This window comes from Dipodomys merriami, unplaced genomic scaffold (assembly GCF_024711535.1).
Source record: "Dipodomys merriami isolate MVZ:Mamm:240054 unplaced genomic scaffold, mDipMer1.0.p SCAF_11, whole genome shotgun sequence".
Taxonomy (NCBI): Eukaryota; Metazoa; Chordata; class Mammalia; order Rodentia; family Heteromyidae; genus Dipodomys; species Dipodomys merriami.
This window is the reverse complement of record NW_027202382.1, coordinates 1,746,775-1,758,862: the sequence shown is the minus strand read 5'-3', so window position 1 is coordinate 1,758,862 and position 12,088 is coordinate 1,746,775. Positions and strand designations below refer to the sequence as shown.

The 12,088-nt window shown below is 36.9% G+C and overlaps 1 protein-coding gene across 2 annotated transcripts in view; it reads right to left on the bottom strand.

Annotated features, from left to right (window-relative positions):
- Sh3gl2 (SH3 domain containing GRB2 like 2, endophilin A1) overlaps window positions 1-12,088 on the bottom strand; it is a 193,874-nt gene that overhangs the window by 28,931 nt on the left and 152,855 nt on the right. For both annotated transcript variants that reach the window (XM_070007839.1, XM_070007829.1), the window contains exon 3: window positions 9,630-9,702. In XM_070007839.1, coding sequence (XP_069863940.1) covers window positions 9,630-9,702 — 73 coding nt within the window. The remainder of the gene's footprint in view (window positions 1-9,629; window positions 9,703-12,088) is intronic.

The following is a 12,088-nucleotide window of genomic DNA, read 5'->3' as shown; positions in this document are numbered from 1 at the left end:
AAGATTTGTATTCAAATGTTTTTTTTCTTTCATGTGATTGTTTCTAACACATTTATAAGATTATTTCTTTGTTGCTTTGTATGTCCCTCCCCCACAGTACAACCCCTGCTTTCACTGTATTTGATGTTGGTATAATTTGTGGAGGGGAAGGGGAAAAACAAATCGTTTAAATAGGGATACAGGTGGACCCATTACAACAGTGAAATGTACAAGTCATTATGTCAAAAACAAACTTTACAACTTTGGTGGTGGGGGGGGGAGCGGGGAGGATTGGGTGGGGGAACAGGGGGAGGATGGGAAGGGGAAACAAAGGAAGAGGCTACAATGCTTGATAAGAAATGTACTCATTATCTTGCCCATGTAATTGTAAACCCTCTGTACAGTATTTTCACAATAAAAGAAAAAAAGAAAGATTGCATACATGAACTAGAACTTATTCCCAGAATGCAAATATGGTTCAACATATGAACAATGAACAATGTAATACATAATATTAGCAAAATGAAGCTTAAAAACCCAATGTGATACTCTGAACTGATGCAGAAAACATTCTAGACAAACCTGAAATTTTTCATGATTTAAAAAGAAAAACCTCAACCAAGTGGTAGGGGAAACCTATATAATAAAAGCCATACATGAAAACTCCACAGTAATCTATAATCAGTGAAAATCTGAAAGCTTTTCTATCTATAATTCTATCAAAAATGAGGAAGATACTTTAAGAACTAACCAAAGATGTAAAGAAAAATATAAAACATTGCTAAAATTGAAGACATAAAGAAAAACGCATCCCATGTTCATAAACTGTTACTCTTAATATTATTCAGATGTTAAAACTATCCAAAATAATTTAAATATTTAAAGTAATGACTATCAAAATACCAATAATGTTTTTGTATAAATAGAAAAAATTCATTCTAAAATTCATATGGATTCTAAGTGACTGCAAATAGCAAAAAAAAAAAAAAAATTTGGAAAAGCACAAAGGAAGTAGACTCATTTTTTGTAATTTCAAAATCTACTACAGAACATTTTGTCTTTTTTAACAGAATTCCATATACTGAGCAATTGATAAGTGGTACTGAAATAGGGATATTGGGTCTAAATAACATGGTCTTGTCCTCACTGCCCTCCTGCCATCTGGATGGGTGGTGGAGGCTTTTCATCTGGTTTCAAAAAGCCTCAGAGGTAAAATAGATCATTCTTTGAATCGCAGATATGTCAGGAAAATTTTGCTCCAGAGAATGCTTACCACTGATCATTCCTGCAAATGATTTGCTTTTGTTGGGCTTGGGTTCCCATTCCAAATGTGGTTTTTGCCTTTAAAAGCTTTCTGCTAACAGCATTCTGGCCTGCAGGTCTTTGTGTCAGGAGTCCACCTGTAGTCACAGGTTCACTAATAAAGACTCCCAATTCAGGCTCTCAAAATGTGGCTTCTGTTTCTCATAACTGAATTCCCATATAACAGTTTTATTTGGCTCATGATTCTGTTAGCTGGAAGTCCAAACAGCACAGTCAGCACTAGAACATTAGCAAGTGTCCCTACCTGCATCATAAAGTGATAGAGAGGTAGAAAAGGAAACTGCCATGTTCAGAAGGTGCATGTGTATAATCTAGGAATCAAAAAAGCAAGAAGGAGGCCTGCTTGCTCATTCATAGAAATCTACTCTCTCAGGAACTAATACAATCCTTAGAGAGCTATTTTTAATTACTTCCGAAGGTGTTACTCCCAAGACCTAATTATTTTGTAAAGGTCCCACGTAAAGAGAGACATATAGATCAATGGAATAGAATACAGAGCCTACTCTGTAATTTTGACAAAGGTACCAAGAAAAGTACAAAGGTACAAAGATACTCAAGGAAAGGACAGTCTTTTGTTACAAGAGGTGCTAAGGAAAATTGATAGATACACATACACATGTACACACACATGCATGTGCACACACACAAAAGAATCTGGGCCCTTTTCTAACAGTGTATATAAGAATTAACTTCATAGACCAAAAGTAAGAATTAAAACTATTAACCTGTAGAAGAATAGACAGGAAAAGCCTCATGACCCTGGATATGGCAAAGCATGGGGAAAAATACAAAATAGACATTGGATTTCACAAAATAATTGAATCTCTGTTTCAAAAAATCTACAAGTAATAAAATAGCAACCCGCAGAGTTATATTTGCAAATTATATTTGCAAAGTGTATTTTCAGATTATAATTGCAAATAATACTTGATAAAGGATTCATAGCTAAAATTTATAAAGAAATTATAATCCTTAACACAAGGCAAAATAATCCAATTGAAAAATGAATGAAGAACTTAAGTAGGTATTTATCTCAATAATATTTTCCAAAGGCCAATAAATACATGAAAAGATACAGAATAGTGTGGTCATTGTGTGAGATAGACATGGTTTGTCAAAAACTTACAAACAAAATTATTAATTAATTCTCCCTCTAGTTTCTGGGAACTACAGGTGGGCTCTAGAAGCTTAAAGATCCAGGGCCCTCTATCATATTATAATAAGGAATATGTTTCTCAACCACCTGAGTGAGTCTGGGAACAGCTTCCTTACCATTCAAACTTCCAGATAACAAGACATCCCAGTTGATTCCTTGTTTGTAGTCTTGAGTCTCTAAACAGACAACTTTTTTTTTTAATTTAATTTTATTTATTTGTGAACATATTGTACAGAGGAGTTACAGTTACATGGGCAGGATAATGCGTACATTTCTTACCAAGCATTGCAGCCTCCTCCTTTGTTTACCCTTCACATCCCTTCCCAGCCTCACCCCTCCCCCCCAATCCCAAGCCTTCTCCTTCCCCCCCTTCCTCCCCCCTCTCCCCCCGCACCAACATTGTAAAGCTCGTTTTGGACATGACAACTTGTACTTCTCATTGTTGCAACAGGTCCACCTGTATCCTTAAACAACTGGTTTTTCCCCATCTCCTCCACAAGTTATACTGACATCAAATATAGTGAAAGCAGGGGTTATACTGTGGGGGAGGGACATATAAAGCAACAAAGAGATAATCTTATAAATGCATTAGAAACAAATGCATGAAAGAAAAAAGCATTAAAATACATATCTAAGCGTTCATTTTCCTGACATCACATTATCTGACCTTTTCTGCTTGACTCATACATATACTAGATATTACAAATAAGGGAAACCATGGGACCTACGTTTCTTTGGGCCTGGCTTACTTCACTTAATATAATTTTTTCCAAGCCTTTCCATTTCCTAACAAATGGGGCAATGTCATTCTTTCTGATGGAGGCATAGAATTCCATTGTGTATATATACCACATTTTCTAAACAGACAACTTTTAACTTACAGAAACTATGAAGTTAGTTATGTGTGCTATGTGAAACTAAAATAATATGTTCCCCTCCCACAGCTCCCATGTCAAGGATATCACTGCTTTCTGGGGCCTTTAGAACACTAGCTGCTGTTGATTTAGGGCCCCTGGATTCCTTAATAGTCAAACAGTGAAGCAGGAAATAGACTGGGAACATAGGTCACATCGTCTCTTTACCACCTATGGGGCTGGAGGACAGTTCATGCTATGCTAAGACTGAAGATACTTTGTGTTTTAGGGGGAAAGCACTTAGCACAGTACTTGTTGCTTCACAGGAGCTCAAGAGCTGTCTGCGGGTTTCCCTCCCCAGGGCCTGCAGCTTTCCTTGAGAGTATCTCAGGTACAAATTGCTCCCTGGCAATTGCTCTTCAGGCTGGGTTCCTAGGAAGAGTTCCAGTGTAGGATTCTCCTCACAATGCCATAGTATCCTGCCACTCTGTGCTCTGCAACTGAAGCAGCAAAGGCCTGTGATGTTAGTATACCAAGGGTTGTGTATTTCTCATTTTCATAAGCTGTTCTCAGGCATGCTTCTCCAGAGTACGCTGTAAGATCCTTACTGAAGTGGGAGATGGTTGCTGTTTTATATCATGAGTTTTTGGAGCTGCTGACTACACCACACCACCAGGTCTTAAAATACCTCCCTGCTGTTTCCCACTCTGGGGCATGAAAAAGCCTATCACCTCAGAGAGAGGTATTACATAAATATTATTTGAGCTAAGAGTAACATGGCCAAGCACTATAATTACCTATTTACAAAAGCTAGCAAATCTTTGTCATCTCTTTTTCTCATCCTCTTACAGTATTTAACTTCCCAAGTATTCAGTATCATATAAATCTTTTGGGTTACTTAGTATTTATTATTGTCTAGGCAAAGGAATCCCATACCTATAGCCTAAAGAATAGAGAGCCATGTTTCAAATTTAGTGAATTTGAGATTTCATCCACAAAAAATTAGGCCATTCTTTGAGTCACTACATAGTGTCAATGAGAAATGCTTGCTAACCTGCTATCTGTTGCACACTTTTAGGTAAGTACTAAGTCCCAAACACAACATAGTATCATTTAAGGATGTGTACATACAGTTCATTGGTGATTACTATTCTCGACTATAGAAATCATAATCAGTAACTGAGAAGTACTCCTGCAGAGTACTTTCCAGGTTCAAATTATTTCTTACCTAAGTAGGAAATTTTCACATACTGTTGGTAGAATGGTAAATTAGTACAACTATTCAGGAAAATACAATCAATTGGAGAGATTCTGCAAATTATATATCTGATAAGATCCCACATATTCTGATAAGGGTTTAATTCTTTTGAGATAAGTAATATTCCCCCAAAGGAAAACAGTAGGAAGGCTCCTGAAAAATATAAAAATAGACCCAGCAATCCCACTACTGAATACACATCCAAAAGAAATGAAATAGTACATTGAAGAGACCTCTCCATTTCCACTTTCACTGTAGCTCTACTCATAACACCAAGAAAGGGAAACAATCAAGAGATGAACTCTTAAAGAAAACAAACACAAAATACATAGGATAATACTATCCAGCTATAAAAAGAATTAAATCCTGTCATTTGTGACAACAATGGGTGCAGCCACAGATTATAGTAGGTTACCTAAGCCAGAACCAGAAAAATAAGTCCCATTTGATCTCATTCACACATGAAATCCAAAAATTATGATCTTAGAGAAGCTTTGAACAGATTGATATTTGCCAGAAGCTAGGAAAGGGAAGGTCAGGGGAAAGATAAAGAAAAGTTATCAATAGAGACCAGGCTGTAATTAGACAGGTATGAGCAGTTCTTGGTGACATAAATATCTGTGTACTGTATATTTCCAAAAGCAGGAATAAGGGATTTTGAATATTCTCATTGCTATAAAGAAATGAAAAAATCCGAGGAGATTAAATATATTTAATATAAAATTTTCAACATATAAACATATATCATAACAGTTCCTGATTCCCCTCCCAAATATAAAAATTCTGTGATTATTGTTGTTGATTATATCAGTTAAAAATAAGCTTAAGATTTAAGCTCTGTTTCACACTCCAGAAAACCCTGATTCACAAGACTAAGTTGCAGGTCTGTGACCCAATTTGCCCTTTTCCACCTCATCAGTTAGCTGGAATATCCAGAAGGAATTAGCTGTGAAGCCATCTGGGCCATTCTCCTCAGAGCATGTGTAACTTACGCTGTTCAAATGTATGGTTCTAGAGAGACTGCCAGATCTTGATCTTATTTTCCTCCACAGCATCTAAAATTGGTCTTTGCATAAAAGGGAATGAATATATGTGATACATATTGGTTGAATGTAAGGATCTGCTGGTTTAGGGGAAACTTTTTTTCTTCTGTTTATAGAGGTTTTGATACATTACTGTCTGTCAACAGTGCATTATAATTTATTTACTCAATAGGCTGCCTGGAAAGGAGCTGAGACCTGAGGATATAGTAGTGACTAAGACAGAAAGGCACAGTCCTTACTTTGCAGGGGAAGAGAAAACCAAACACATCATGAGATTTCAACAAGCATAATACATGATGCTACTAGAAAGCAGCTGAGAAGAGCCAAGGAAGATCTTTACACTGGTCCTGAGAGAGCTGTCAGCGCCTCGCACGGTGACGGTGAGGAAAATGGTCAGGCTGACTAGAAATGGAGGCTCTTGAAGTAAACATGTAAAAGCATGAAAAGCCCATTGAACACTATGCTAGTAACCTGATGATACTTGCTTTTAAAAACATCACTCTGGTGGAGTAGATTATGAGTGTGTGGCCTTCATCAAACATACTTCTGAATTCTTGAAAGTTAATCAAAACCACTTTTGGTCATTGTTTCACCAGAAATTTAGTTTTAAGAACATAGAAGTTTTCTCCAAGCCCAGAGTTCAAGCCCCATGACCAACCAAAACAAAAAAACAAACAAATAAACAAGAACATAGAAGTTTTCTTAAGTCCTACAACTCAAAATCTGAACCTTAGCAAGCACCTTAGAGTAGTCTCTAATACATGGTACAAAGTACTCTCAAAGCTTAGTTGCCACTGATTCTACTGGCCTGTCCACATGAATCTATTATTGAGTGTCTATCCCCATCCTGACTCAAACTAGACTGGTTAACCCAGTACTGAGCCACCATAGGCTGGGTGGTTAAAGTATCAGCAAACTGCATGAACTTTGGGAATGTGTTTTCTTCTATTGTGCAGAAGGACTGTGAACCTCTGTGTGTTGGCCAGATTCCTCTGTGTCCCATTCACAAGAACAGCTGGGTTCTAAACAACCAGAATATATGATCAGCTACTTTCTTTTATTTCTCTCCTAATCCCCCAACCACCTACCTTCTAGATCTCTGCTATGTCTGCTCTCAGTGCAAGAAATTCATGGAGGAACTAAGTCATATCTTTCATAAACCTAAATATAGATTGTTCTCAATCCTGTGGGATGATTATATGAACTTCTGTTTGATTTACACTCTTTGGAGGTGACACATCTTTCTATATGTTTGTGACCTGCTCATAAATAATTGTTGTCCAGAAACCCATCTGAACTGCCTGGTGATGACTTTAATTGTTCTCCTGGGTAGCAGATGTCCATTTTAACTCTCAAAGAGTCATATAATCATTACATTGGCAACTTGTCAGCATCTTCAGTGATCTAATAAAAATGTCATTCCTAAAAATTTACAACTTCCTAATGTCTTCCTCTTTTAATCTTTATTAATCTAAAAGTAAGTCTCAATCCCACAATCAATTTCTGTCTGAATTTCCATGGTATGCACTCTGAAATGCATTTTTACACCTGAACACAGCTGAACCAATCCCTCTCAGAGACAGGATTATACAACAGAAAGCATGTGGATTAGGAGGCAGCCACAGCTAGGTTCTAATATTGGCTCCACCCTTTTAGAAATGGGGGTTGGAAAATGTTCTCAAATTCTTTAACCTCAAACTTGATAACTTGAAATAATAGATTTTATTCTCTCACAGATCAAGATGCAGAGTCTGAAAGTAAAGTGTGTGCAGGGTTATTTCTTTGTAGAAGCTCTAGAGCAGAATTCTCCCTTGCCTTTTCCAGTCTCTGGTGGCTGCTGGGGGGTCCCATGGTTTTTGACAGCACAAATCATACCTCTGTTCATTCCTCACTCTCTGGTATTACTGTGTCCCTTTGAATCCTGTCTCTACTTATAAGGACATCATCAGATTTAGGGATCACTCTTAAATCCAGGGTTAGTTAATCTCAAAACATATAACTAATTACATTTGCACAGACCCTATTTCCAAAATTGTTACATTCTGAGGCTTTGAGTGAACCCAAATTGGGAATGGGGGCTCACATAGATTTAGAATCTATTCCTTTTTTCTCTATTTTTTTATTGTGAATTTTCAATTGCATTTTATTTTTATATTAACAAAAATGCTTCCCTTTAAAGATAAGATAGCATTTGAAAATGCATTATGGCCCAATAAATACAGCATTTTTCCTCATATTACTTATAACCCAATGACAATGAATTATTAACATAATTCATGTGTGAATTCCAGAATGATAGGGTACTTCAGGGTTCCATGTAAAGAGAAATAGAAAACTTGTTTATTCCCATCCAATAATTATCTGTGGTAAAGCAGTTTTCTTTTTAAAACTTTATGTATTACTGTTGTTAAAATACTAAGAAATAAATGTGCATCTATGAATTCTTTGCATCTCTGTGGAATATAAATGTTATGAAGAACACTGTGGATAAAAAAATAAGTATTTGTTTTTGCTATTCTTAATCTAATTAATAAATTTGAAAACTTTACTGTCAAATAAACTATTTATGCCTATACATTACAATATTTCTTTTCTATATATTCTTCCCTCCCTTCTCCTTCCCTCCTTCTCATCTCTAATGTATTTTCTTTTTCTTTTTAACAATTCGTAATGAAAACTTTAATCCTAAGGAACAAAATATTACAAAAGAAAGCAAAAAAAAAATCTTGCACAGTAACTCCAAAATTCAACTCTACAATGTACACTTAAACTGACAGGACATGGGTATTTTGAGATCTCAAACTTCCAAACAAAGAATATTACAAACATCTATGTATTCATATATAGAAATCATGTAAGGTATTTAAAAGACAAACTTTCTTATCAGGTTTATACCAACTAGACACCCTCTGCCTTCTTAACTAGTTTAATGGCCCAGCTTTTATCTTGACCTGCTGTCCTGTGGTCATGACACTTTTAAAGACTGCTTATTAATTTACAGCTGTATATCATATCCCATCTATGAATGAAAGTACACTGTGTTTTCAAAAGGAAAAATAAATAAATAACCTACTTAGGTCATCCCATATAGATTTTTTCATCTTCAAAACTGCAACTGTGCTATCTCATAAGGTAAGTAACAACTGAATGAAAGCTACAGCCAGAATAAGGAGGCAGAAGTCCCAGCCAGCTTTACTCTTACTCCCTGCTTCCTTTTACCTCCCACTTCCCCTTTGCTTATCTGATCACATTTAGGCTCAGCCTCCAAGCCCAGAGTGGCTGAACTAGTTATCTGTCTTTTCAAGGACCACTAAAAATATGGAATGTCACACTACTCCAAGCTATTCTAAAGAGTAAGCAGTTTTCCAAATGCTTATAGATCTCATCTAAGTACACTCAACTTTACTTCAAGTTCCTGTATGTACAGGTTAGAAACGAATGTACAGGAAATATATCACACAGGCCTATGATGTAGGCTGCTCTGCTCTGCTTTTCCTAGGGCCTACAAAGAAAGCCCCAGTTCTGCCTGGTTCTATTTGTGATGTATAAATCTTTATCCGTATTATAATTATTTTCTTACCAAGAGTATAACAAGTTATCAGGAACAAATGCTGATCTGTGATGTAACTAGAGACAGAGTTACTGATGACCCTTTATTCAATATGAACAGAAACCCTCAGTAGTTTGTAAAAACCTTTACTTTCCTACTTTTTCATACCTTCTAGAAATTTCTGACTTTTCTTAAAAATACCTTATCTCTTGAAAATTAAAGGTCAGCTGATCAGAGCTGGTCGTTTCCCTGACCCTGTGTGCTACCCACACTGTTGCTACTTGTGGTTTGCCACAATTGAACAAAATACCAGATTCCTCAGTCACTTCAATGTGAGCTTTTGAAAGCCTCTTTCCCCAAATTGAAGTACTTCAGGAGGTTCACACCTACAAAATCTGAACTGTCTATCTAAAAGAAACTAACTGTTACCTGGAGGTTATTCTGTTTGTATAAAACAACCTCTTACCTGGATTGGGTTGAAGGTATTCAATTGTTTTCGTCATTATTTCCATCACAGCCCTGCTGGTGACATCCACTTTCTGAAATGAGAAAACAAAAACTCTAAGTGATAAAAAACCATTAGATTTAAAAGGAGCCTTAGTTTTTGTTTCCATCCATACAGGACCACCAGTGTATGGTGACAGAGTAATGACACATCCTGCAGCTGATGGTGAATGGCCAGGAGTGGTCCCACAGCTACAAGGGCTGCCGTCAGCAGTGCCATTAGGTTTAAAATGTCCATTCATCCAAAGAGGAGGTGGGTAATTCCCTGAAGTATGTTTCAGAATATACTTCATTATCTTCAATATTTTGCCCCAGTCTTTTGCCGGAAGCTGCAGTATTCCAGGGTGAAGATAGGTTTCCCTGAACCACAGAAGAGTAGTGCAACATCAACTCTGCTTACTCAAAGAAGGGAGGAAAAGTTTTTATTTCACTTCTGAGATTATTATTAGGTACATAAAGATCTTCAGTAAAGACTTCTAATGAACCTTGAACATTTGGCCAATTCCAAGCCAAAATCCTGGTGATAAGAGTATGTCTCCATGGGCACTAGTGGCTCACACCTGTTACCTTAGCTACTCAGGAGTCTGAGATCTCATGATTGTGGTTCAAAGATAGCCTGGGAAGGAAAGTCCCTGAGACTCTTATCTCCAACTAACCACCAGAAAACTGGAAGTGGCACTGTGACACAAATTAGTAGAGCATTAGCCTTGAGGGAAAAACCTCAGGGACAGATATCAATGAATAGAGTTTAAAGAGAAATTCAGGTACCAATAAAGTTCATGTTTGTTTGTTTTGTAAGAATCCAAGATTCCTAAAAAATAAAAACCCTAAGAAATATCTATAACTTATTGAATCCACAAACAAAATCAGCTTTTCATGAAATAACCTTCTCTTCTATAATTTACCCATTATTGTTTCATGTGCAGTTCAATTTTTCAGTATTTATTATTTCCTGTCTCACAGCAGTCACATCACTGTGTATATTTGCTGTAATGGAAATAAACATTGGAAAACATTTTTTTTTTCCTTATGAGGTAGTCACTCTATGAAGTAGCCTCAAAAGTACCCTAAGGACTGGGATGTAGCTCAGTGGCAAAGTGCTTGCCTAGCAAGTGCCCAGCAAGTTTGATACCTAGTACCAAAAAAGAAAAGACAAAAATAAATAGAAAAATAAAAATAAATAAATAAATGTACCCTATTTCAGCCTGCATACAAGTTCTGTGACCTGTCCTTGTGATTGACTCAAAAATTTCAGATTATTTTAGAACTGAGTGTGTGGTAGGCAGTGATTGGTTCTGAAATAAATGGTGATCCCTAAGATGAGGTACAACTTCTGCTGTCATTTGTGGAGGTCCTGGCACTATTGGTAAATGTCCACTCAACTTCTATATGCTCAAGTCATAGAATGTTTAATTCAAAGATTGTGTGCAGAACAAGCAGGTGTAAGTCCTGAGTGACAATGTACAAACTCAGATCTCCTGCTGACTATATGACAGAGAAGTATGTAGGAATTAGTTAGATGTCAAATGTATTTAGATGCCCTTGTTGGCAATGATGGGAAAAAAAAACAAATACTAAGTTCAAAGTTTCTAAAGAGTAGTATCATATGATGATATCATGATCTCATCAGTTGCTAGGAGGCTACCAGCTTTTAACTTTCCTCACCTCTGGCTTCAATTATACCTATAACCATCGACATCATAAGACACTTTTTTCTGTTTGTCAGAAATGGGTATGAGGGATTTAAATATTTTTACACAGATAAGAAAATGATGGAAGAACAAAGGGTAAACAAATGCAGCAGTGATTCTCAGGAGGCACTACCTTGAAAATGAACTATACAACTTGTGAATGATGAAGGGGTGACTGGGAGAGAGCAAGGGAAGGGTAACATTGTTCAACAAGAAATGTACTCTTAGCTGGGTGCCGGTGGCTCACGCCTGTAATCCTAGCTTCTGAGGAGGTTGAGATCTGAGGATCACGGTTCAAAGCCAGCTCCAGGCAGAAAAGTCCGTGAGACTTAGCCCCAATTAACCACCAGAAAACTGGAAGTGGTGCTGTGGCTCAAGTGGTAGAGCGCTCGCCTTGAGCTGAAGAGTGCAAGGATAGTGCCCAAGACCAGAGTTCAAGCCCTACGACCGACAAAAATAAAAAATTAAAAAATTAAAAAAGAAATGTACTCTTTAGTGTGGCCCCTCTGCACATCACCTTTATAAGAATAAAAAAATTAAAAAGCCCTCAACAATGACTTCATCCACATAATTGTCTTACCCTAACCCCTGCAGAAGAGAGGGTCTACTATGCTCACCTGCTGGATCACATGCTCTCAGTTCTCAGATTTTCTCTAGAGGTTGGTGCTGGCAGTACAACTATCTAGCATGATCAGAGGAGACAACAAGCAAGGCTGTAACAAGTATTTCT